Source organism: Fusarium keratoplasticum, chromosome 1, assembly GCF_025433545.1.
Source record: "Fusarium keratoplasticum isolate Fu6.1 chromosome 1, whole genome shotgun sequence".
NCBI lineage: Eukaryota > Fungi > Ascomycota > Sordariomycetes > Hypocreales > Nectriaceae > Fusarium > Fusarium keratoplasticum.
This window is the reverse complement of record NC_070529.1, coordinates 2,484,670-2,509,586: the sequence shown is the minus strand read 5'-3', so window position 1 is coordinate 2,509,586 and position 24,917 is coordinate 2,484,670. Positions and strand designations below refer to the sequence as shown.

Below are 24,917 nucleotides of genomic sequence, written 5' to 3'. Positions count from 1 at the left end.
GAGAAGGATTTTGGCCTGTAGAGCATACATTGTTTCTTCTCGCTCCTTCCGAATTTTCAGCTTTTCACTTGCTTGACATCGGCAGTCGCAGTGAGAGTGGCACTTGCCTGGCAGTGACAGAACGCCTCCCGATTTGAGCAGCTTCTGCCCCGTGCAACCACACACCAACCTTCCTTCCCTTCCATTACTCGCCTTCATTGTGCCTGCCGTGCAACCAACCCTCACTTCTCCTCCTCCATTCCTCTGCTTGCACACCTCGCACACATACACTCCACTCCCTTTCTCACTTTCAACTTAGCATCTGAACCTCGATATCGGTTGCAAAGCGGACTGGAAGCACGACTTCGCACACAGCAGTGGGCATAGGGCTCAGGGCATTTACACCACACGGCAGCTTCAAAGCGAAAGAGGCAAGCGCAGAGCAACACGACACAACACAACAACGTCATACCCGCGAGATACTGCCCAAAGGAGCAGACCTAGGCATCTTCGAAGGGCGCCCCTCGAGGCCACCCGTTGTCGTATCGTGCAACGAACAGCTACTCAACAGCTCGTCAGGAGTTAGGCGCATCCCTCCTTGACGCCATCGTGGTGATGAACTGCTCTATCTGGTACCCTCCTCTCGCTGCTGTTTGATACAGCCACTCCCGGACTCTGAGATATCTGGTGCGATTTCGTTTGAATTCCAGTCTCGACCATTCTTCCCTGATCTCGCCAAACACCAAATTTCCACCGCGAGTGGCTCTGATTCACTTCAAACGTGGCATTCACTTACATCTCACCTTGAACCTCTTTCTCCCACCGCTCACAACACTCTATCGCCTCTCACTGGTACGTTGTAATGCAAAGCCTTTTCTTCGTGCACCTCCAAGCACGAGGCCAGCCCTCGGCTTTCATTCACCTCGCTAACACCATCTCACCCAGGCACTCTGCACAACCTCGTCTTTCTCGTTCATTGAACACAGTCCAATATGGCCAACGGCTTCGACCGCCTTGAGCGGTTCTTCGCCAAGAAGAAGACACCGGCTGCTTCAGCTGATCAAGTTGAGCCTATGGCTCAAGCTGTTGCCTCTCCCACTATACCTCAGTTCCCCTCACCTTCCTTTATCCGCCCCAAGACGAGTAGAATGGCTGCTCGTGAGGAGGTGAGAAAGCAGCCAGCTAGCAGAGTTCCTTCTTTCCCGACTCCTATCTCCCCTCAGCGGATGGACTTCAGCAACGCGCAGAGTCCGACGCGATCCTCAAACTCATCCCAGGCTCAATACTCCCCTCTCAAAACTACATTCATGCCCACGGAAACGGATTCCTTTCTGGATGGCTTCGATGTCTACCAGTTCCCCCGTCCTCCCACCCATAGTGGGGAAACATCTACTATCTCTACTTGTGAGCCCAAGTCATCTATTGAGGCACCCAGCGAGCGCAGCTTTCGGCCCCGATCTTTGAACAAGCGCGATGATGGTGTCTCCAGATTCGACACCCCTCCCTCATCAGACCTCGATGATGATGACATCCGTGGCCCTCGACATTTCCTCAACAAGGAGCTTCCAGCGCTCCCGCAAAGGAAACCTCCCACCCCGGACACTTCCCCAGAGCTTCGCCCAATTCCAGACTCACAACTCAAAGGGTCCAAGTCAATTGATTTTCTCAACAAGGCCGTCTACAAGGACATTCGTCGCCAGCTAGCTGAATCCCTGGATCAGCAATCGCTTCGAAGAAGTGCCAGTCAGTCGAGCCTGGCACCTTCAACCAGCAGACTCTCCCTTAGCAGCTCCACATTGCGAGAGCCTGACTTTCACGAGTTTCTGAACTTGAGCGACGATGACATTGCCGAGTCGGGCCCTGAGGGCCTCGAAGACCTAGATGATAGTCCAACTTCCTCGACGGCCCCTTCTACCATCGATTCTCCTCGTCAATCTCTTCTCACCCTAACACCTCCTTACGCCAGCAAGCCTGCCACAGCTGCCGCGTTTGAAGCCGCGAGGATCGCCAACCGCTACAACTTTGATTTCGTCTATGTTGTCAACCTCTGGCCTGGCCACGCTCGATCTCGAACCTGTGACTCGGATCGTGATGCGAATTCTTTTAACCCTTTGTCGTCGGGCAAGCAATCAAAGACCATGGCTGGTCGTCTTCTCGCCGCTTATGGCCTGGAGAACGTCAAATCCCCGTTCCAAATTTGCTCTTCCGCACATGGCAAGATCCTGCGCACTCCAGGCTGGACAGAGTACCGACCTACAGAGATTCGGGACGATGAATTCGCCCGCGGATTTGCCTGCGCCTTTTACACGGGCGAGTACTCACGAGCGGAATCCGACATCTCTCGACACTCAGCCTCTTCGGCTCAGTCCATGAAGACAGACCGTGGCATCGTCTTCGCCGCGTATCGCACACCTCGGGTTGACGGAAGCATGGCCGGCCTCAGTTCTAGCCCTGCTGAGCTCGTGAGCATCCACAAGGATGCCGAAGCACTCGTGGAAATGCTTATTGATACCCACGTCGCGAACCGACTTCGCCAGCCTCAACACAGGTCTCACCACTCGGAAGAGACGGGGCCGATGCCGAAGCAGAGGCTGGGAGTTCTTTAAGACCAAACATGAATCACGAACCATTCCGAACCATGTTTACACGACTATTTCTTTTGTTTCTTATTCAGGCGGGCCTTAACTGAGCCCAATATTACTCGTCAACGGTTGTTTCTCTTCATCGTTTATACGCAAGATACCTCAAGGGCGGCCTAAAGTCAGTTTTCAATCTAATGATTCACAACAGCCATGGAGGGGCGTCACGGATTGTTTTTGACCGGCTATTTATGGATGCCGGATGGGAGGGACGGATGGTATGATAAAAGTGCAACAGGGCACTACGACGGATATGTTTATGTACCTACCTCAAGGGAAGATCAGCGGCATTGTGTGATTTATCAGCCATCAAGTGGCAATGTATGGATGAACAAATGTGGATGCTCAATGCATCATGGCCGAGGGAATAGCCCTTTGTGCCCAGCTGAATTGACGATGTCTTTCAAGACAGTCATCACGTTGTCCGGTCTCTTCTGTGGTCAGTCTAATCATAGTGGTTGCCAGATCAACATGCGAATCATGTCTTAAACACGCCAATGTCCGAAGTTCTCACCAAGATCAGAATGTCTTGACTCATATGCGGGTTTAAGGTACAAATGAATGATTGTGGGTAAATGACATATGAAATAAAACAGATGATCCGAGTTTAGAAACCCTATTTCAGTCCCAGCAATCTCCAGAAACGGCCCTTTTCAACACCGTCCTCTTCCTGGACATTATTCTCCCTCACAACACTCAGAAACACACGCTCGAGTGTGGCTCCACCTATAGAATAATACTCAACACCGACCTCGTCCTTGGAACGCTCCAGTAACTCGATAACCCGGGCAACGGGACTTGCGCCGGGGATAGTGAAGCGAACTTGACCGCCGAGCATGTCTCGTTCCAGCTGGGCGCCAGGCAGCGCGGCCAGGACCCAGCTCCGTACTCGCTCCATCTCTTCTACGGTGGAGGTTGGCGCCGTCTTCAGGAGCAGACTCACGTAGTAGACGTTGCTGTAGCGCTTCCTCAGAGCCTGGGTGGTACCGACGGCGAGGAGGCGCCTAGAGATGATGGCGGTGCGGGTGGCCAGGGTATCAGCTTCTTCCATGCTGTGCGTCTGTGAAGGTGTTAGCAAGGTGGACTTATATAAGATGCAAGAGTGGTACATACAGTGAGGAGCAAGGATCGGTTAGGAGTAATCTCTTGGATAATCTTCCAGAAGGCTCGCTTGGCAACGGCATCCATTGCAGACGTGGGCTCATCCAGGACCAGAACGGGAGGCTTGCCCATCAGCGCGATAGCAAGGCTGAGCTTTCTCTTGTTTCCTCCCGAGAGCTTAGAGGCAAGCGTGTGGGCATGGGGGGTCAGGTTGAGTCGCTTCATGACGTGGTTGACGTTGCCCCTGACATCCCTGATGCCCTTGATACGGGCGTAAAAGGAGAGATGGTCTTGAGTGCTCATGAGATCGAGAGCATCGTACTGCGGGCACACTGTGACACTGATTAACTTTGGCTTGATCAAGAGTGATTGCTCTGTTTGTGCATACCTCCAAGATACTTCTGCGCAGAGCGAGTTCTCGCGTCTTCCCCACGAAGCAGGACCTTTCCAGCATCCGCAGAAAGCTCAGACTGAATCAGATTGACAAGAGTCGACTTGCCAGCGCCATTAGGACCAATCAATGCCATGACATCGCTCTGAGGCAAGCCAAAGCTCACATCATCGACGGCTTTGTTGGAACCAAAGGTCTTGCTTAAGTGAAGAGCTCGAAGAAGATCCGAATCTGAATCTTGCACTCGGAGCGCCTCGGCCTTGACTTCATCGCTGACCGCAGAACGAGCGTCTTTCTCTGAGTCAAAGGGTGAGGTGGATCGACCCCCTTTTCGACGGAACAGAGCAATGCCACCTTCGATCCAAATAATGACGAGGAGCAGGATAATGATCTGAAGGACGAGATAGAGAATTGGGCCGCCGTAGCCGTAGATCGATGCTGGAGGCGTAGGTTCACCGTCTTTGCAGCCTACCTCGAGAACGTTGAGGCCAATGAGCATCGCCCTGAAGACGTTGCCAATGGGCAAGATGAGATACACGCCAAATGCGATACCAAGCGTCAGTTTATCCATCTGAGCCGCATCAGAGTATCCAGAACCAACCTGCTGTCATCAGTATTGGTATGAGCACTTGGTATTCAGGAGACTTACAGCAAAGGAAATAGCGGCAATGCCATACATCAGCACACTCACTCCAGCCATGGCCAGAAAGGACTTGAGCGGTCCAGAGACGAAATGAGAAATGACATAACCCAGGAGAATTGCTGCCAGACCATACAGCGCCAGGATGGGCAGCATTATCCAGATTGGCCCGTTCCAGGCCAACTGGGTGCTTATGGTAGCTGTGACACCCGCGGATATCGCCAGGACAAAGATAAAGTCAAACATGCCGTATGCCACCCAGAGGGGACCTCGTCGGACTCCATTGGCGTATTCCAGAGCTCGAACCTTGCGAGCCTTTTCGATGGCTGGGTATAGAACAAAGGCGGCAGGATAGATGGTCTGTAGCAAGGTGAAGAAGATGACATAGACAACACCAATATTGTTGGCAGACTATTCTTCAGTTAGCACATGTTGATCCAAGAATAATCATGGCAAACTTACACGGCGAGTCTCAGCAAAGCCTTGTTGAGAAGCGATGATCTCTACGTTGGATGTCATCTGACTCCATAGGTTCATCAACATCGGGGCACTGGGATTTCCAAAGGTATTCAGCCGGTAAGCAATCACGGGAGATTCATCTCCAGATCCCATATACAAGCCACCTGGCCCGGCATATCTATGCTCAGCGATGTAGTCGGTGAACGCTTTTCGGTCCTTGAGGAGAACTGGGAATCCTTCGTAGAGATCAGGGTTCACCTCCTCAACCTCATAAAACCCCTCCTTGACAATATTGTACAATGTCTTGTTCGCAGAGGGAGGAGCCAAGGCGAGAGTGTCACAGCCATAGTCGACGCAGTTCTGTGTCCAAGAAAGGGTAGGCGCTTGAGGGGGGTTGAGCTCCGGCTTGATCGTGGCGCAAGAGGGCTGCTTGTACTCTATGAGGAGATTCTTGAACTGAGGCGTGATGATGAGAGGAAGAGCCAAGACATAGAGATACGGCCACCAGAACCTCCTGAGAACAGTGAATCGTTTCCGGAACAAGATCCTGACCTGAGCCCAGAAGCTGGTGACCTCTCCAGGGGTCATCTCAAACCCGGATTCGGACGCTGCGACGCGGCTCTTGGTGAGTTCAAGCTCTGGCTCGTCTGCCACGCGAAGGAAGACATCCTCGACCTGAGGACCAGAGATGGAGACATCCGTGACTCCCCTAGAGTCCAGAAACGAGCAGAGCTCGGCAGCAGAACGAGAATCAGGGGTTGTGTAGATGATGTGGTCTTGGTGCATTGTCGTGGGATACTGGAGGTCGAGTCTAAGGGCAGAAGCAGGCGCGAGAACCCTATATCCACCCCCATGAAGATTCTTCAGCTCTGCGGCAGCTCCCTGACATCTCACTTTGCCCTTGGACAGGATGACAATGTGGTCAGCAAGGACATCCACCTCGTCGAGGAAATGCGTGGTAAAGATGATGCTCCGCTTAGACCGTTGCTGAAGTAGAATCTCCCAGATGACTCGGCGCGATAGAGGATCCAAGCCAGATGTACACTCGTCAATAAGGCACACAGAAGAGTCACCAACAAACATGCAGGCAAGCTGGAGTTTGCGCTTCTGGCCTCCACTGAGGGTTCCAGCCAAGCTGTTACGCTTGAGACCCAAATCACAGGCCTTGATGAGCTCGTCGAGCTCCGTCGATGACTCGCGTCCTGCCTTGATCTGGTTCCATAGTCGCACATGTTCCGCGACAGTGAGCTCCTCCCAGAGAGTGTTCCGCTGGGGGCAGAGACCAATCTGTGAAGGGAGGGCATCAAGTCGAACAGACCCCTCTGTCGGTGTTGTGAATCCAGACATCATATGCAAAGTAGTCGTCTTTCCAGATCCATTCGGCCCAACAAGACATAGAATCTGGCCCCGATGCCCCTGAATACTGACTCCATCAACAGCAGTAACAGGACGTCGCTTTCCACAGCAAAACATTCGCTCCAGCAAGTTGGGGACGAACCGCTTCTTGAGGTCAAAGGTGGCAGCGACAACCCCCTCCACGGCTGCGGCGTTCCTAGCAAATGTCCTCTTGCGGAAGTCGATGCCATGCATGAAATGCTCAACCAGTATAGCTCCGATGGGGTATACTATGATATGTATAGCGAGGAAGCCAAGCATCATCTGTTGTGTGACGTTGTAGGACTCAGAGTTGATTCCAGCGTCCTCAGGGGGGATCTTATCAAGTACGGCACTTGTACTGTTGAGTTCCCAGAGGCACATCTGCTGCGTAAAGAAGACATGGTTCGAACTGGGGAAGAACAATGACAGGAGGAGAGCCCCAATGAACTGGGGCTTGGGGTGGAGCTGAAAGCTGTATATCTGAGCTGCGACTGAGAGGAGTAGAAAGGCTCCCATGACATAGATGGCCGAGACTCGGGACTTGGTGAAGAAGGCTGCAGCAAAGACGGTAGAACTGTTCACGGCCAAACCAAGAAGAATCTGCCAGCCAATGATCATACCGAAGCTTGAGGTCGGGAACATAAGGTGTCCATACAGAGCACCAAAGGCGATGAAACATGGAAGACACAGCAAGTCAAAGACGACCAGCCAGCTGAGTACGCGAGCAGCAACTGCGCTGCCTCCACCCATAGCATCAACCAACTGCGACATGCCAGACTCTCGCTCCGCAGTGATGAGACCAGTGAAGCGGTATATGATGAAGAAGTAGCAGGCAAAAAGGGCAAAGACGTAGACCTGGCCGATGAGCTGGACCGAACTCTTCCGGTGTAGAAGGTCCTGTTCTTCCTGTGTCTCGGCCGTGAACATGAACACCTCTGGGACGGCTGTCGAGTTGGTGATGGCATTGTTGATGGCGAGCTGAAGCGGAAGGTAGAGGTTCTCCTGATCGCTCTTGTGCCCCTTGGCGTTGAAGTGTGTATCGTCTCGAGCCGGGTCCGCGCGAATCACATACTGCCAGGTATGGTGGTCGCTCTGGCTATCCTTGACGGTGATGTTGGTCAGGGGCGAGTCGATAAAGGTGACGGCAGCGTGGCAGTCGCTCACTCCGCGCAGGTTGGCGAGGCACACGGTGGTCAGGTAGGACTCGTCGTCGAGGAACAGCAGCTTCTCCTTGTCGATGCCCTTGGTGAAGGTGTTGACAACATGGTCCACGTCTGGGCCGAGCCGCGGCGGCTTCACGACGACGAGTTTGCCGTGGATAGTTTCAGGGAGTGTCTTGACAGGGGCAGGAGAGGCGACACCGAATACATTCGAGGACGAGAGAAACGAAGGGATGGAGCAGAGAACGGCGAGAATAGCGAGAGGGATTCCGTAGACGGAGAGGAGGAACCCGATGGGGTGTCTAACAACTGAAACGAGAAGATTCTTGTAAATGAGAGCACGAAGTTGGCGAGCAAAGGCTCGCAGGTCAAAGAAGACCATGATGAGTTTACAAGAGACAGAAGAAGTATGTCTCTTGGCAAAGTAGTTATGTAACGAGTGAAATTTCTGGATATGTTCCGATGGATACGACAAAGGTTGAGACATGCATCAGAAGATATATGCCAGTGTCCTCGGCGAGTAATTATCGTTGATCAAACAAACACGAACAACATGATCCCTGCAACCGGTCAAAGAGTGGGAGCATGTGTTGTAGCGAGAGTACGCGCAACACCAACACCATAGGCATGTTGTCTGAAACGTCCCAGTGGTCGAAACAAACTTGGATCGTCATTCTCATCATCTATTCAACGCCATGGATGCGGTTCGGGTCCATGGTCCCAGCGCCGTAGGTGTCAATCCCTCGTGTCCAACAACTCAGCCTTCTTGTTAGCGGGGGAGATCAAGCTAAACAGGCGAGTTTATTCAGCCCAAATCGCGTTTCAAAGTGCTCAGCCTTCCAGGCGGCAAGGATGCCAATACGACCGACGCTCCTTTTAGCTTGGAGCGGCCGACTCTATTTCGGCCCACTCAATGCCCAGACAGTGCCGAATGCCGACCCTCCATTCACGTCGTCTCATATGCGAGCGGCCGCCTCGTGTCGAGATGTCTCTGTGTAGGTTAGCATCCATCTTGATCATCCTCAGTCATGCAGGCTCAAATTGCCGTTGGCAGAGCTGAGGCCCGTCCACGCCAGACAGAGCGCCACCACGAGGAACACGAGTGGCACGTAAAATAACATACCTACAGGGTCGCGTCATGTGAGCTTCTAGAAGTTCGAGACCTTGGCAGTGTGGTCCCAATATACATGGAGACGCCTTTAATCGAAGGGGATTCTCCGCAAGGCTTGGCCTGCGCCTCTCTTCTTCATCTCCTGAGCGGCCGCGAGACTGCTTGGAACCTTGATACCACAGCAGTCGCCCCAACCCGTTCCATCGTGTGCCAGGCCAGTATGACTGTGACCAGAATGATCATGCTCGGCCTCCTCCTCTTCAAAGCCAGCCGCGTCTTCCTCGCTCATGCCGTCGGCCGCTGGCACCAATGACCCAAAGAGGAAATGCTGCATCACGGGCAGCTTACCTAGTACCTCGGCGACAAACATGCGACGCATTCCTCCGTCGATCTTTGTCCACGACTTTGCCGACGAGATGTCGTCAAGCATGGGGCTGTGCCACCGCAGGCCCTTGACAGTCTTTGTACTGTTTACGAAGCTGACCTGACCCAGGTACATGTATTCCTCGCCAAACTCCTCCAAGGTGAGATCCTGGTGGATGGCGCGTGGGGTGATGTATGGGTGGTGCAGCAGTTGTGACGCACCAAACAGAAACGGGAGGAACTGATAATCGTCGAGTCCCCAGACTCCATGAGATCCCGCCGGTTCCAAATAGTAGGTCATCTGAACAATACGCATCACAGCGAGATAGCGTACAAAGACTCGCAAGACCAGAGGCTTGAAGTCGGATCTCTGCAACAACCCGAGCTGGTAAAGACAAAGGAGCCATATCATAAAGTTGAGCTCGTGTCCAGAGCCATAGTCGATACGGTTGCCATTGCCAAAAGATTGGCAGAAATAAGTCGAGAGTTCGGCGATGGCGGCGTCGTTCTCCAGGCCAAGCTGTCGGTGCCAGGCCGGGCTGTTCTTCTCCGCAAGGTCGAGGAATCCACGGAACGCCTTGTTTCCGAAACGTGATCCGCCTTGTTCGTTTGGTGGTGATTTGGCTACCAGCTGCTCTGCCTCGTCGAGGATGCTCAAAATGGTCTTGATAGGGCTGCTGAGATCGCTGTCACGGACGGACGAGTTGGGAACGTCGACCACAGACTCTGCAAGACCAAAGACCCATCCCGTGATGAGCTTGTATGTCGGCGAGGACAAGAAAATGTCATGATCTTGTCTTGACAAAATCCTCCGTGACGGTGTCTTGTAGGTCCAGCTGGACGTGTCGGGAGGCGCGGGCAGGGCGGGCGTCTCGGGGATGGGAGTTGGATTCCCTGGCGTTTGACGTCGCCTTCGCGGTTCGAGTTTGGGTAGCCGATCTTTGAGGTTTGGAATCGAGGGTGCCGCGCCTTGAGCAGGCGCAGTCTGAGAAGGAGCTTGCGAAGTCATGGCGTAGACGTTTTCCAGATTAATAGGATGGATGTAAAGGTAGGTTGGAGGCTTGCAGCTTCAGGGACCTCGCGAGAGGGAGGCTGTATGTCATCAACAGCCACCATTGAACCCCACTAGAAGGTGGCGAAGAAAAAAAGCCAGACACAAGAACATGTGACTCGAGGACCGAAGCTGTGTTAGTGCATTATCAAGCTAGCCCCACTGTTCAATCTTTTCTGGCACCCTTGCCCACTTCGCACCGCTAACTACAGCGCGGGGAGTAACTAACGTTAGGTACCTAGAGCTCATCCAGACAAGGTTCTTGAGAGCCTCAGGAAATTTTCCCGACTTGGTTCTAACTAGGTACCGTATCAACACCAACGACAATGGCCCCCTCTGCTGAACCAACTGCAGAGCTATCGCATTTGCCCAAGGCTGATGGTTCTGCGACCTTTTCTTATGGAGGATATGCCATAGTGGCCGCTGTCAACGGCCCCGTCGAAGCTCAGCGGCGAGACGAGAATGCCTTTGAGGCTCTCGTGGATGTCATTGTCCGACCCGCCGCGGGTGTAGGAGGTAAGATCCCCGACAGGTTTCGGCTTCAAGACAACCCGTTCTCATGCGCTTAATCATAGGAACCCGCGAGAGGCAGCTCGAGTCAATCTTACAGGCCGCCCTTAGGCAGCTCATCCCTGTGAGAGACTATCCTCGCTGTGTGATTCAGATCACTCTTCAGGTGGCCGAGACGCCAGAGAACGCATATGTCAACACCAAGCTATCTCAGTCGCAACTAGTAAGAAACAGACTCTAACGTCATGCCGTAATGCGTCAAGTTGCTAACCCTCACCCTAGAACCTCCCAATCATTCCGGCACTTCTTCACTCGGCCATTCTAGCACTCCTAAGCGCCGCCGTTTCCCTCAAGGCTATCGGCGCAGCCACTGTCCTTGCCATCCCAGAGGAGGACGGCAAGGATATTATTGTTGACCCTACCGCGGTTGAGGTTGACCACGCCAAGTCGGTTCATGCCCTCGGCTTCACTTCACACGATGAGCTGCTTCTGGCCGAGAGCGAGGGTTCATTTTCCCCTGACGAGTGGGCCAAAGTACTCCAGCTTGGGCAGCGCATATGTTGCGAGCACCAACAGCCCGGCTTCGATACAAGCATGACGGGCAACGACCTGGAGTCGAAGAGCATGACGCAATTCATCCGATCCGTCATGGAGGCCAAGGTGGCAGAAGACCTGTACTGGAAATGACATGCCGCATCCAGTGCATGATGATCCGCCGGGTTTCTCTAACTCCCACTTACCGCCAAGATGGGCATCAAACCTTGACCGCGCCTAACGAGATATCACTTTTCAAATGTGCATTGATACGGATCCCAGCATCAGGGCGCGAACTGCTAACCGAGCTTTTCTGAGGCCAGCCGCAGATGCTTGGCAGTTTCCGACAATCTGAGATTTGATCCAACCTCCAATGACCAAGCAGCAACCCCGAAGTGCTCGAGAACCGCCAAGCATAAGCGGCTCGAGCCTCGGCACTCCTAGCCGGACTGGTGGCGGACGAAAAATCTATGGTATAGCTCCTCTCTGGTTAAGAGCCAGGCGGTGTTTCACCATAGCGTCAAACACCAAAGGGGTAGCCTCGAAACCAACTCCAAGGGCCCCGTCTCGCGAATACCGTTGCGATACCATAGAAAGGAAGAAAGCGAAAGCTACATTGGATTTTTACTCGTTTACCTCGCGATGTGATATAATGTGATGGTTGTTGCGTTGGGTTGGTTGGAGTGATTGTGATGATGTGCGTGACAGCAACAAGACCACCAGTATCTATTTTCAGCTCGTCTAGCGGATTGTGACGAGAACCAACTATTGCAGATAGCAAAAGGGATAGTGTGTCTTCCATGGCAACTGACTCGCTGCAAGTTATCGAATCGCTTCCATGAAGGCAACTTAGGGGTCACGCAGAGCGCTTATGAGACGGACTGCCACAGCATTAGCGGGCCGTGTTTTCGAGTCTGCCCTAGTCTAGGCACCCTATCGATGTGACATTCACCACATCCCGCCACAGCCTATCAGTTCGGCCATGCGCTTCGACGGGCAAGTGTTGGTTGTCCTTGGCTTTGTGGGTGTTGATCCGCCATGTCACAGCTGCCAAACATCCATGACAGCTGGAGTTGCAGCGGATGGAGGCGAGATGATTTGGAACATCTAATGACTGTTTTGCTCACCGATTTTCTAGGTAAAATCGGCAAAAATAAATAATACTTGTTTAACATTGCAGTGTTATTGAGACCATGAGCAAGCTCAGAGGGCAAGCAGTGAGAAATTTCATCACAAACTCCAGCTTAACCATCACCATCAAAGGACCATGGATACAATGCATAATGTGCATAATTCACACCCCTCAGCCACCGCAGCCACAGGATAGAGTCGCTAAACCGAGCGTGGAAATCTGCGACAGCCCCAGACCGTTAGAAACCCATCGCCGATTCGATCCAGGATCCACCCACCGGGAAGGGAGTAACAGGACGACGATGGGATAAGCCCCCTTGACCAAGAGATTGCAACGTCGTCGATATCTACGTCTCAGCCGGCGCCAGGCGAAGGAGACGAGCTGTCACAAGGAGGCAAAAGAAGGGGCTTTGTTTTGGTGTCGGTGTCGGTTCTTGGATGGGGGTTGGGATCCATCGCTGTATCTCGTCTCTGACGCTAAACCCCAGAAAACGGTGAGGGAAGCTGCGACTCAAACACCCAGCGTTCACGACGACTCAAGGCAAGACCATGGAAAATAGAGTATTAAAGACAGCAGGAGCGCCCGTGAGAAACAGTTGTCTCGGTCCACGGCAGCAGGTCTCACCATTCCATTCAGCAACCACCTACTCGGTACCTTTCTTTTACATCTTGTTTTAATCTCCCTCATTCATACATTCGTTCAATTTCCAGGTGACGCAGTGAGAGGCTCTGGAGTCTCCTGCATAGCACACCCACTTTCACTTTTCTTGTCTGCTCTGCTTTGCTTGCTCAGCCGCTCGCTCGCTTACAGATTGATTACTGTCCCTTGACAGGTGGTTGTTGACCGTCAACCCCTTGCACTATCAAATTGTCTGTGGTCTGGGCGATTTCAGTTGGCGCTGCGCGCTGGCATCCGCTTTGTGAACCGAGAAGCCGGCTTCGTTCAAGCCTCTCCTCTCCTGTTCCCATTTGCTCGCGTGCTGCGCTGCCGGACGCCTCACGCCTCACGCCTCATCCCCAGACTTCTTCGCTGGTCGTTGAAGGGTTGCTTGCGCCTTTTCTCATCTTGCATCGCATCCATCTTGCGGCCTGCAGCTGAGACTGGTCGCTGCGTCGTGTTGCATCCTGCACTCTGCAGCCAGGAAGCAGTCCTTGCATTGGATCCTTGGTCCTTGCGCTTCTATCCTGCTTCGGCCGTGGTCCTCGCCTCTTCCTTCCGTGGCCCCGTTAACTGTCGCCTTTACCGTTGTTGGCGTTGACAACCCCTGCGGGCCTCCATATCCAGTCCACAGTTTGCCGCTGTAACGACCAACACTCCTCGAGAGCGACATCGCCAACGTCGCCCGCAACCGAGAAAGGTCAAACCAACAAGGGGGAACCAACATTACGACCCGGCTTCTTGGTGCTTGGTCCCAATTCCTCGCGTCACCCACGTGCACCTTGTGCTTCTGCGGCTTGAGTCGTCTCATCACAACCACCACCAATCGCGGCGAGTCCCTCCCGCTCGGCTCGGCTCTTGTTGTGTGCGTGCCTTGGACGCCATTGCCATCCCTGGCGCATCTCACTGTCTGTGTGTGGCCCCCCGCAACCGACGGGGGTTCTGACGAGATTTGACAACGGTCTCTAATTAGTTGTCACGGGGGTCTCGGGAATCAGTTTTCGATTGACGAAGACTCTAAGAGTGGGTGAGTTTTTCTGCCCAATTGGGTGTTACCTGGCAAGCCGCACCGCTCCGAGTCGAGAGGCATTTGCATGGCGGCTATTAATACAATCTGAGTGACCAACAAGCTAATGGGAATGGCCAGGTGATTTGACTCAATCTCCCGTTTACCCTTGTGTTCCGTCTGGGGAATCACAAGGACGCGAGGTGACAAGACGAGATCGAGACGAAACTCGCGCTGCGACGTCATTTGTATCCTCCCTGTCGGGCCGGCCCCTGGTGGGTTTCTACTGCCTGAGCGAGATTGATCGGTTGCGACACACCTACCGGATTACCTACGTGGACGCAGCGCACCTGTGGTACCCGATACGGATACATCGACGGCATTGTTCGCATCTTCCGCTAGACTCCGCTTCTTCTCCGCCCTTTGACCCCCCCGTCGGACTTTGCAGCAGGGAGTTTCTGTTGCTATCGCCGGCTGACAAGGAAGAGAGAGAAAGGGGTGACGAGTTGAAGAAAAGGCTGGGCCAGCAAAGAAAGTGGAAAAGCACGAGACAAAACTGGACGACAGCGAGACACATCGCGTGCTTGCTGCATCAACCCCCCAGTTTATTTGGTTTTTGATCCTTTTCGGGGTCCTTCTTCGCTTCTCTCGACTTCTAACCCACAAAAAGGAAAGACTTGGGCGGCTTCCGTTGATCAAGTCCACCAATTCCTTCGCCCCCTCCAAGTCTATCCAAGTCTAGTCCACCTCTCCTCCACCAGTACCGGCAAAATGACAGGCGTGCTCTGTGCCGCGTCGCCCACGGCTCTCCACCCACCGCTTGGCAGCCCCCGGGAAGGCGGTTGCTTAACTCCTTCGCCTTCGTCCTGTCCTCTTATCCTTCACAACCACAGCGCATTCGCCGACGACGTCGACAAGGATAAGATAGCACGGGGTACAGCTGAACAAGCGAATGTTGGCACACCGTTGCCCTCCCCTTTGTCCTTGTCGTCGCCCGTTCGTGCAGGCCTACCGAGGGACACTATAAAACCTCACTCTCGGTCGCCTTCTGCCTCCGCTGTAGGAGACTGTGGACCCTCAAGTGCTGCATTGTCATCTCCCCAAAAAGACACGGCTCTGTCAAACACAGCTTCACCATTCTCTCCTCCTTCAACTCTACCTCCTTCTTCCCTTGCCTCATTTTCATCCTACGCCTCACTCCAGCCCCAGGCTCATCGGGCCAATCCTGCCCCGAAGGTCATGGCCTCTTCGGTTTCCCGACAACATAAACCCGACGCTCTCTCGCTCGCGCTACCGGCTTCGCTCAACAACATGCTTTCAGCCAGCGAGAAAAAAGCATCTCAATCGCAATCTTCGTCGACCTCGTGTGCTACCTCGACCCTGTCCAGCGCACCAAAAGCTGCAATGAATGCCTCAAATGGCGCCGCATCCTCGCAGAGCCTGACTGATGCGCTCAACGACCTTGCAAAATCCCGTTCAACCCCCACGACCCTTCCTACGCCCACCACTGCTCGGACTTACACTTCCACCACCAGCGCCGATACCACTTCCTCCGATGTAGCCGCGACAATCCTGGCCTCGACGCTGCAATCGCCATGCTTTTATCATCAGCGATTCGCAGATGCCGTCGATATCGGCAAGGTTCTGGAGGAGATTAAGAACGATGTCTCCATGTCACATTCCCGTCTCGTCGCTACTGCGACTGGCGTTCGAGAAGTCTCGAAGCAACTTCAGCGCCGTCCTATCAAGCGTGCCGTCCGCAACATCATGATTGTCACCAAGGCGCGCGACAATCAGCTCGTCTATCTCACTCGCGAGCTCGCCGCCTGGCTCCTGCGAACCCCACGCTACGGCTCCGACCTCGGCGTCAACGTCTATGTCGACGCAAAGCTTCGTGGTTCCCGACGCTTCGATGCTTCTGGACTGCTCGCCGAGAATCCGCGGTTCCAGCATATGCTCAAGTATTGGACTCCTGATTTGTGTTGGAGCCAGCCCGAAAAGTTCGATCTCGTCCTGACTCTCGGCGGCGATGGCACCGTTCTTTTCACCTCTTGGCTTTTCCAGCGAATCGTGCCCCCGGTACTCTCATTCAGTCTTGGCAGCCTCGGCTTCATGACCACTTTTGAGTTTGAAAAGTACAAGGAGCACCTCAACAGAGTGATGGGTGACGATGGCATGAAGATCAACCTCCGCATGCGCTTCACTTGCACTGTTCACCGTAGCAATCGTGGGCCCGGTGCTCGCGGCGCTGCACAGCCCGAAGAATCTGAGCAATTTGAGGTGCTCAATGAGCTCGTCATCGATCGAGGTCCTTCCCCTTATGTCTCAAACCTCGAGCTGTACGGCGATGACGAGCTTCTCACCGTTGTCCAGGCCGATGGCTGCATCTTCTCCACCCCTACAGGTTCCACTGCGTACTCTCTCTCCGCTGGTGGTGCTTTGGTGCATCCAGATATTCCTGCCATTCTTCTCACACCCATCTGCCCCCATACCCTTTCGTTCCGGCCCATGGTTCTCTCTGATACCATGGCCCTCCGCGTCTCTGTTCCGCGCAACTCTCGAGCAACCGCTTATTGCGCTTTTGACGGCAAGGGTCGTCTTGAGCTCCGCCAGGGCGACCACGTCACCATCACGGCTTCTCAGTACCCGTTCCCCACGGTCACACGTACCGACACAGAGTGGTTTGACAGTGTGAGCCGCACTCTCCGCTGGAACGTGCGTGCTGCTGCACAGAAGCCTTTCGATGCCGACACGGCAGAGAACGACAATGAGGACGACCTTGGTTGGGATATCGATACCGACAGTGCCTGCTATGCGAGCGAAGAGGGCAGCGTCAGCGCAAGTCCCATCCGTCGTCAGATGAGCCTCCTTGGACTCTGAGGAAACACTCCGGCTCTCTGATTGCCGCTAGCTGGCCTGTCGTATTGTTGGGAAGGGTTGGGCCCTGGCAAGGAGTTGTTGGCGTTTTGGTACATTTTTAATACTCTCTTTTGAGCACCCAGACATAGAGGGTGATGGGAAAACCTCAATCTAACAGGAGGAAAGCCGGGATAACAAGAATAAGAAGGACTGGTTTCTTAGACACTTAGATATCTACTACATACCTAGACAATCAAGATATGGGCCCGAGGCCATATCCAACACCAATTTGGTGTCAACAACTACGTGCCATCAAGACCCCAGCTAAGAACATGCTCCTAGTTATGCTTTTTTTAAGCTTAATAAACTCGGTGATGAACCCCCCTAGCCTCGATCCTCAAGTCTATGGGTCACATTAATTCATTGTGTCTCATCGTAGCGTGCATGTGTAGTCAGATTCACCGCTGGCCAATCCAGCACCAGTTGCGCTTCATAAGTTGGTTATCATGTCAATCTTTGCATTCATTTCCATTCAAGAAGCTGAACCTTGGCCGTACCAAGTCAAGCATTCTCGGGCGAATGTCGATAATATCTACAGACCAAGCCATCCGAGTAACCCAACCGTACATAGCCCAGAGCCAATTCCCCACCATCATCAAGCCAGGACACTTAACAAAACACCATCCGTACCCGAACCGTTAAACCGAGACAATAGCAAGTCGTGTAATGCAAACATTTTCGGTCATCCTTTCTGGGATCGTACTCCAACAGCCTCCGACATGATCTGAAAGTCATTCAGGGGCGTTCCTCCGTCCATTAAGTCCATGAGGTTCAATATAGCACACATCTCATCGCCAGGCACCCTGGCTCAGAGAGAGCAGTCCGGCCACGCAGTCCATGTCGGGCCTCTTGCTAGGGCTGACTGACCCTCGCATAAATCTATCCACTTCGTCTTCTCGGGGTGCCGGCCGCTTAAGCGTATCCTCGAAAATCTCCATGCCTTCCTTGATGATTGATCGAGGGCGAGCGGGCGCGGTATTGGCTCGATTTGCCAAAAGGCTGGGGCTCTTCTGTTCCTGAAGAGCTCGGCCGACTCGACGGGGGTTCTGGCTCTTGGGAGGCGCAGGCGGCAGAGGTCGTCGATAGGCATCCGATGGGTTACCATCCTCATCCGGGCTCCAGTTCTCCTTATCCGAGTCCCCTGAAGGTGAAACCAGCATCGAGACCTTCACCTTGCCAAACTCCCTGTCGGCCTTCTCGGTCTCCTCGGGGTCCGTTTCAAGTCGCGCCACGCTCGATCCGCTACGGTTCAGCTTGGCCTTCTTTGCCTGGTGGGATCGGTGAGGCTTCGGCATGGGAGCATTGCGCTTAGCGTTGCTCGGCTGAAGGATCCCGCTCGACGATCGAAGAAGACTGATAGCAGCTATGGCCGATCCATTCGACTCGTGCTCGGCCTGGGCTGTCAGCTCGTCACGGTTCTCAGCATCCGCACAGGACTCCCAAGCATGCACGTCACGAGACCGACCTCGCATAAGCCTTGGAGGCAGGGAGTTGGTAAGAGTTGTGATGGGAGGAAGAGTGATGGCTGGAATTGCGCTGTGGCTGCGTTGCAGGCTTCGTTGCCGCACCTGTGGCAGGCTTGGTGTGGTGGAAGATGGTCGAGGAGGGAGATCACGAGTGGGAGAGCCTTGGTTGGAAACCAGCTCTGCCTTGCCCTCCAGGGAGAGTGATAGGCGGACTTTAGACTGGGACTGGGGTTGGCTCATAGGCTGAGAGCCCTCGGATGTGCACGAAGATGGCGGGAAAGGTTCAAATCTGCACCTATTAGCTTCTAGTGCCGTGCAGAACAGAACAGTAAAGATGGCGTACCTGAAGGAGTCATCACCGCCACGGCCGAACGCGGGCGGGGTGGAAAAGGAGCTACCAACGTTGTTCCAACGGTTGGAGAGATATCCGATTTGGGAACTGGACATGGAACTGGACAGGGAACCATCATGGGATTCCTGGGAGAGGGCAGGATCAATGCGGCTTGGGGTGATGTCGGGGAGCCGAGGGGTGCTGTCGTGGCGGGAAGAGATGGGTGTGCTATTCACAAGGTCTGAGTGGGAGCGCGGCATGGAAGGAGTCTGGGTAAGAGTTCGGGGAGAGGCTGAGATGGGATCCGTAACTCGAGAACTGGCGGGGTCGGATGCTGGGAAGGTCTTTTCAGGTTTACTCGGGGTGGTGTTCGTGATTGGGTCGGAGGAGATGACGTGCATGGCCCCATATCGAAGGGCAGCAACTTCTTGAGGCGAGAGAGGACGAGATTTCCTTCTATCATTTTGTCTTCGGTTCTGGAACCAGATCTGGAATGGATCATGTCAGTTGAGTGTTCTGAAGACCATTGAATGACGCGTGGCACATCAAGGCAAGTGCGGACACGAAATGCAGGCATTGCCATTGGAGCCATCAGGGAGGGACGATCGGAGGGTCCGCCATACCTGAACCTCTTTCTCATTTAATGACACGCGCTGGACGATCTCCAGACGCGCCTGCTTGTCGGGCTTGGGGTTGTTGCTGTACGCCTCTTCGAGAATCATTTTGTCTTTGGCCCTGCATGCAATTGATGCAAAATTAGCTCAGTCCAACGTCGAGGAGGGCGGCCGCAGAAACGGCTGTGGCTTGGCGGGCTTCGTCGACATACGCAGTACGTTTTCGCTTTCCCTTGGGATGCTTCTCAGTCTCTGGTGCAGGCCGGGGTACTGCTGCATCGACCAGAGGGGGGAGGCTCTGGGGCGTGACGACGGGCTCATGGTGGTTGGGAGCCGAAACAGCGTGCTTGTCGGGCGTGGCGGCGACGAAGGGGGAGTTTGTGGAAGTGGCCATGATCGCGGGCGGGAAGAGGGAGATGGAAATGGCCTTATTGGAGAGGAATATGCATCCCTAGGAGGGCGGTCAAAGAGGAGGCGAATCGAGATTGATGGATGGAGGATGATGTCGTGGCGAGGTGAGCGAGCGCGAGGCAGAGGCGGGCGGAGAGATAGAAGATGGTTTGAGTAATGAAGAATGGGAGGAAGAATGAAAAGGGAAAGGAAGGAAAAAGAGAAGAATAGAGAGAAGAGGTTGTCGTCAAGTCAAGTCGTGGGTGCGTGCAGCTGGGCTGGAGCGAGGGACGTGTGGGCGTGGGACGTACGTGAGGCGTGGACGTGGAACCGCGGAGAGGAGGAATGTCAAATGGGCATGCTTCAAAACGAGGCGGCCCAGCCCATCCCATCGTCCCTTCCCTTTTTTCCAAGGCCCTTGTGGCTCCCTGTGGCTCCCCTACCCCCCTCCCCCTCCAGGAAAAGCGCCTGGGTCCCTCTGTCTTTGGCGCTTCTCTGCTCCGCGTTTTTTCCCTAGCCCTGTTTCTGACCAATCCCGCCGCGCGCCTGGCGCTACTGTATCCCAATCGGGCAACCCTGTAAACACGCGTTGCACGTGCCCCCCTGTCACCTCTTGTATTTATCGCTGCAGCTGTAGTGGGTTGGCCGCTGAAAGTACATACATTGGAAAAAAACAGAACAACAAAGGTGCTCGTCCCAACCTCCCAGCCTTCGACATTTTGTGCTCGGCGATTTTTTTCACGAATCGTCTAGTCTTTCCCGCCATTTCAGTTTACTAAACCAGGTGTTGACCGTCTTTTTAGAAAGACGCGATGAACGATGTATATATATGCGGGCATTTGTAACGAAGTAGTCCTGTGTGTCGCGCCTCGTATTGTTTTTTCCTCATGTTGTTTGTTGTGCATTGGCTTGTTTTGAGGTAGATACGAGAGGAGCTGACTCGTCCCCATACAGTACATCAAATCATCACAAATGGATGTTTTTCAGATGCATCTCCCCCGCAACGACCACAAAAAGACGCGCTTTTCCACCAACAACGCGTGCACACATTGTGACATAACTCTATTTTGCTGATCCATTAAAAGCCCGTATTCACGATTGTTGTTCACATCTATCCATCTTTAATCCACTGCTGTGCTATACATGGCATCCCATCGGAGAGCCCTCCTCATTCTTCTTCTCGTCCGAGGCATTCCCCTCTTTGAGCTGAGAAAGACACGGCGCCAAAGGATCGTTCTACTCGTTGCAGCTGATTATTGCTTGCATCTCAGCCCAGTCCACACGTCCAATCTTGTTGACAGCAATAAAAAACAACGACAGCTGCCATGCAATCCACTCATCTGGGCCTGTTCAAATCACATTCATTCCCATCATCCATCCGTCCTTGCTTTGCTCCCCATCTTTGCCCCACGCATCAGTGAACGGCTTTAATGATCCCGGGGGCCATCTCATGGCCGTGTTCATTGACACCCCTGCTTCATTAAGTGGCTGCATACGCCGGCTCCAGGGGTGCTGCTGCGCGCCATCCCATCCATGGATCCCATCCATTTAACTAAATCACGGCGCCAAGGCTAATCTCGAATTCATTCTTCCATCAACACGGATCCCTGCCTCGTCGGTCCTGGCCATCTAATTCTTTGACAAGTCGCGTTCCAGAATACATTTGCCATGTTTGAGATGACAAGATGACGGTGCGCTACTATCTGTCTCAGAGTCGCCGCCCATCTCACTACAGCGCCGTATGGCCACCCACCCTGCCTGTGTTTTGATGGGGCACTCTAGGCGCGTCTCAGCTATGGCTGCTGCATCAAAAAGTAAATAACAAGAGCTGAGGATGTTTTCGGAACACCCTCAACGGCGATCCCCGAGCCACCACTCAACGTTGCCGTTATGAATAACGCAATCACGTCAGTGTGGCTGCATCGAATGCAGAGAAGCATCCATTGCATTACCCGCCGCCCGGTGCCAAGTTGTGAAGCTGGATATCGTCTGCCATAGGGTAGATACTACAGGTGGGCTGTCGAGTTTTCTTCCATGGTCCCATTGTCAACAATGGATATCTGCAGACGATATATTGGGTCAACATTGAACCAACGACAGGCTTGGGCATGTTTTCATCCTTCTCGAAACGCGAGTCTTGTTTGGGCACTCATTGCCCAATCATCCATGAGATGCAGACCGCCTGGTCCGTTGGTGACACCAGGTCTGCATCTAGAGCTCCGCCCAGCAAGGTTGCCCTCACAAGATCTGGTCCATGTATATCTGCACAGAGCTGCAGGCCAGTCCTCTTCGGTGCATTAAACACTACGTTGATCAAACAGTGGCCCGATCCAGAGCCCAAGTCAGCAATCCTCTCAAATTGCTCAAGGGATAGAAAGCCTGGATACTGCCCTCAGTGAAACAGCTATACACTTTGCCCTGGACAACCAGGTCTCACTCATCACTTAAGTACCAAGCCTCTTAAATGCTCAATGGTCTTTGTCTTAGCCAAGCCACGCAAACTTGGCCCTGGGTGCTGTTTTGAAGGAAGTCTAGCTAAACTAAATAGGACACTGCTCTCTGCAGTGGCACTGTCCCTTCTGCCTCATCAAAGAGAGGCATAGCGGCCAATCTTTTGTGCCGCCCCATAATCACGCTGCTGTAAACTCCAGGACTTTCGCCCCGTTCCTCATAAATGGTCATTCCGGCTGCCAATGTGCCATCCTCAAACACTGCCCGCGTGCCGTTCCTTTGGCACCCGGCAGCATCCTCCTCAACAAAGTATCCCGTGACCGCACGAGTCATTTACAGATCATCGTCGGAAAGCTCGCCAGGCAGAGGCATGGCGGCGGCCTCGTCCATCTCCTTGCGGTACTCCTCCAGGAGCTTCTCGTCGACCTGAGCAGTGGGGGGAGCAAGGGCGGGAGCAGCAACGAACTCCTGCAAACTTGATTAGCATCGGAGCTCCACACCACGTGAGCAAGAAAAAAAAAGGTAAAAACACTTACAAGCTGAGGGTTGCCGACAAGCTTGCGAGCGAGCCAGAGGAAGGGCTTCTCGAAGTTGTAGTTGGACTTGGCGGAAATGTCGTAGTACTGGAGGTTCTTCTTTCGGTGGAAGGTGATGGTCTTGGCCTTGACCTTTCGCTCCTTCACATCGACCTTGTTACCGCAGAGAACAATGGGGATGTTCTCGCAGACACGGACGAGATCGCCTATCATGATATCGTTAGTGAGGCCCTTGATAGTGCGAACAGTATCGACTTACGGTGCCAGTTGGGGACGTTCTTGTAGGTAATGCGGGAGGTGACATCGAACATGATGATACCGCACTGGCCGTTGATGTAGTAACCGTCACGGAGACCACCGAACTTCTCCTGACCAGCGGTATCCCAAACGTCGAACTGGATCTGACCGAAGTTCTGGGACATGGGTTAGCGCCCCGCACAGGTCCAACGTGGGGTTCAAGCAAAGACTTACGGTGGTGAAGCCCAGAGGGTGAACCTCGACACCGAGGGTGGCCATGTACTTCTTCTCGAATTCACCAGTCAAGTGGCGCTTGACGAAGGTGGTCTGTCGTCAGGGAGTATGGTTAGTCGATGTTGATGGCTTGCAAGGGATCGCTCCACGTCTCTCGAGATTCGACTAGGGCGGAGGGGAAAGCTCGGCGACCGTCGACGATATCGCGAAAGAGGCGCTGCGTCATGGAATCCTACACACCTTTCCGGTACCACCATCGCCGACAAGCACGAGCTTGAAGGTGGGGGTCTGCTGCTCAGCCATCTTGATGGTCGGGCCTGTGGTGTTGTAGCGACAGGTGGGAGAGGATGTAAACAAGCGGGGTGCTGCGATGATGCGGGAGTTAGCTGGGTGCAGAACGGGCGGCACGGCGCAAGAGAAAGTCGTTCGGTGTGATGAACTGGAAGAGAGTCCAAGGGAAGCGAGGAGATGGGGACTCTAAATACCTGGAGAGCGTCGCTGGGGGTGGGTACGAGGTTGATTGACGAACTTTCAAAGAGAGCTGGTCAACCTGATGTTTTGAAGGCGGCGGGGAACTCTTTGGGCAGGGGAAGGGCCTCAAAGCGAAAAATTCAGTCGCCCCAGGGTGGGCTGCCTGCACGTGATATTGCAGCACGGATCCATGACGGCGGAAAAGGCTGCCCACTCACTGTCAGCGATTCAGCGTCACCATGGCCTGCTATCGCCGTCACCGCCTGGAACATTCCACTCTTGCCATTGGGCACCGCCGAGTTGACTCGGTCGCACGCCTTCTCCTGTTCGCTGCGGCTTGCTCCGCGGGCGGTGCGCCGGTCTGCCTGCTGGTGCCTTGGGTCTGGCTACAGTACCTGGGTACCTGCTGTCCTGAGTTGGGCTGCCCAGGCCTTGCTCGCTCCCAACAAAGAAATCCATCCATGTAGGGTGACATTTCAGGCGGTCTATCGGCAGCTTTACCCAGCTCGTCTTTCCTTTTGTCATCGGAGATCGGTCCAGCGGCGGCCTGCTCTCGGGACACTGCCATCTTGACTTGCTTGCATGGGTTTAGTCAGCTTTTTTTCTGGTAAGGGTCCGGCAGCCTTTAGGTAGCAATGGTAGAGGCAATCTCGAGAGTTTGATTCGAAGATCTCGTGCTCGGCCACAATCATCACCTTATCGGAAACAAGAGCGTCCTCCTTGCCAGCTCGCTCGCTCTTCTCTGCATACATGGGTTCCGCTCATATGATCAACAGGAAGATGAAATTGTATTCTTTGATCCGTCAATCTACGCTTGCTACACTTATCCAGCTTCACATGTCGTCAGCTTGTTGATACAGTCTACATGCTGGTCTACCTACCAAGGTAGCCATTAGCACACCCAGAGATGCCTCGCTGAACATCTGATGAACTGCACGTCACTCGATCGGTCGCTACTTATCCCTAGTCACCTCGTCTATGTCTGTCATATCACCAACACGTCAATATTGGCATCATGATAGGAGTGCCAAGCATCCCTTAACCTCTACGTTGATGTCTAAAGTCCCAAGGTGCTTTGTCATCATGAACTGCGCCGCGCCGCGACGCCCTATGTAAGGTACCCAGATTGGCTGTTGACTTGGCATCAAATCACTGGGA

General features: G+C 53.7%; 7 protein-coding genes across 7 annotated transcripts; 3 read left to right on the top strand and 4 right to left on the bottom strand.

Moving 5' to 3' along the window:
- Positions 1–971: 971 nt before the first annotated feature.
- On the top strand, positions 972–2,585 carry NCS57_00074800 (uncharacterized protein; the record flags this gene model as incomplete). Its single annotated transcript, XM_053050827.1, has 1 exon — positions 972–2,585. The coding sequence occupies one exon, from the start codon at positions 972–974 to the stop codon at positions 2,583–2,585; it is 1,614 nt and encodes a 537-aa protein (XP_052919342.1).
- Positions 2,586–3,234: 649 nt separating this feature from the next.
- Positions 3,235–8,128, bottom strand: NCS57_00074700 (uncharacterized protein; the record flags this gene model as incomplete). The annotated part of the gene is made up of 5 exons (XM_053050826.1): positions 3,235–3,678; positions 3,732–4,051; positions 4,108–4,711; positions 4,760–5,161; positions 5,213–8,128. The coding sequence occupies 5 exons, from the start codon at positions 8,126–8,128 to the stop codon at positions 3,235–3,237; spliced, it is 4,686 nt and encodes a 1,561-aa protein (XP_052919341.1).
- Positions 8,129–8,945: 817 nt separating this feature from the next.
- On the bottom strand, positions 8,946–10,229 carry NCS57_00074600 (Serine/threonine-protein phosphatase 2A activator; the record flags this gene model as incomplete). The annotated part of the gene is made up of 1 exon (XM_053050825.1): positions 8,946–10,229. The coding sequence occupies one exon, from the start codon at positions 10,227–10,229 to the stop codon at positions 8,946–8,948; it is 1,284 nt and encodes a 427-aa protein (XP_052919340.1).
- Positions 10,230–10,582: 353 nt separating this feature from the next.
- Positions 10,583–11,468, top strand: NCS57_00074500 (RNase-PH domain-containing protein; the record flags this gene model as incomplete). Its single annotated transcript, XM_053050824.1, has 3 exons — positions 10,583–10,787; positions 10,847–11,004; positions 11,064–11,468. Exons 1-3 carry the CDS (start codon positions 10,598–10,600, stop codon positions 11,466–11,468), a joined length of 753 nt encoding a protein of 250 aa, XP_052919339.1. The 5' UTR covers positions 10,583–10,597.
- A 3,413-nt stretch (positions 11,469–14,881) lies between these two features.
- On the top strand, positions 14,882–16,990 carry NCS57_00074400 (uncharacterized protein; the record flags this gene model as incomplete). Its single annotated transcript, XM_053050823.1, has 1 exon — positions 14,882–16,990. One exon carries the CDS (start codon positions 14,882–14,884, stop codon positions 16,988–16,990), a length of 2,109 nt encoding a protein of 702 aa, XP_052919338.1.
- Positions 16,991–17,817: 827 nt separating this feature from the next.
- On the bottom strand, positions 17,818–19,834 carry NCS57_00074300 (Homeobox domain-containing protein; the record flags this gene model as incomplete). Its single annotated transcript, XM_053050822.1, has 4 exons — positions 17,818–18,784; positions 18,839–19,314; positions 19,450–19,561; positions 19,653–19,834. The coding sequence occupies 4 exons, from the start codon at positions 19,832–19,834 to the stop codon at positions 17,818–17,820; spliced, it is 1,737 nt and encodes a 578-aa protein (XP_052919337.1).
- Positions 19,835–22,614: 2,780 nt separating this feature from the next.
- On the bottom strand, positions 22,615–23,591 carry NCS57_00074200 (GTP-binding nuclear protein; the record flags this gene model as incomplete). The annotated part of the gene is made up of 5 exons (XM_053050821.1): positions 22,615–22,749; positions 22,818–23,023; positions 23,077–23,230; positions 23,289–23,381; positions 23,529–23,591. 5 exons carry the CDS (start codon positions 23,589–23,591, stop codon positions 22,615–22,617), a joined length of 651 nt encoding a protein of 216 aa, XP_052919336.1.
- Positions 23,592–24,917: the final 1,326 nt, after the last annotated feature.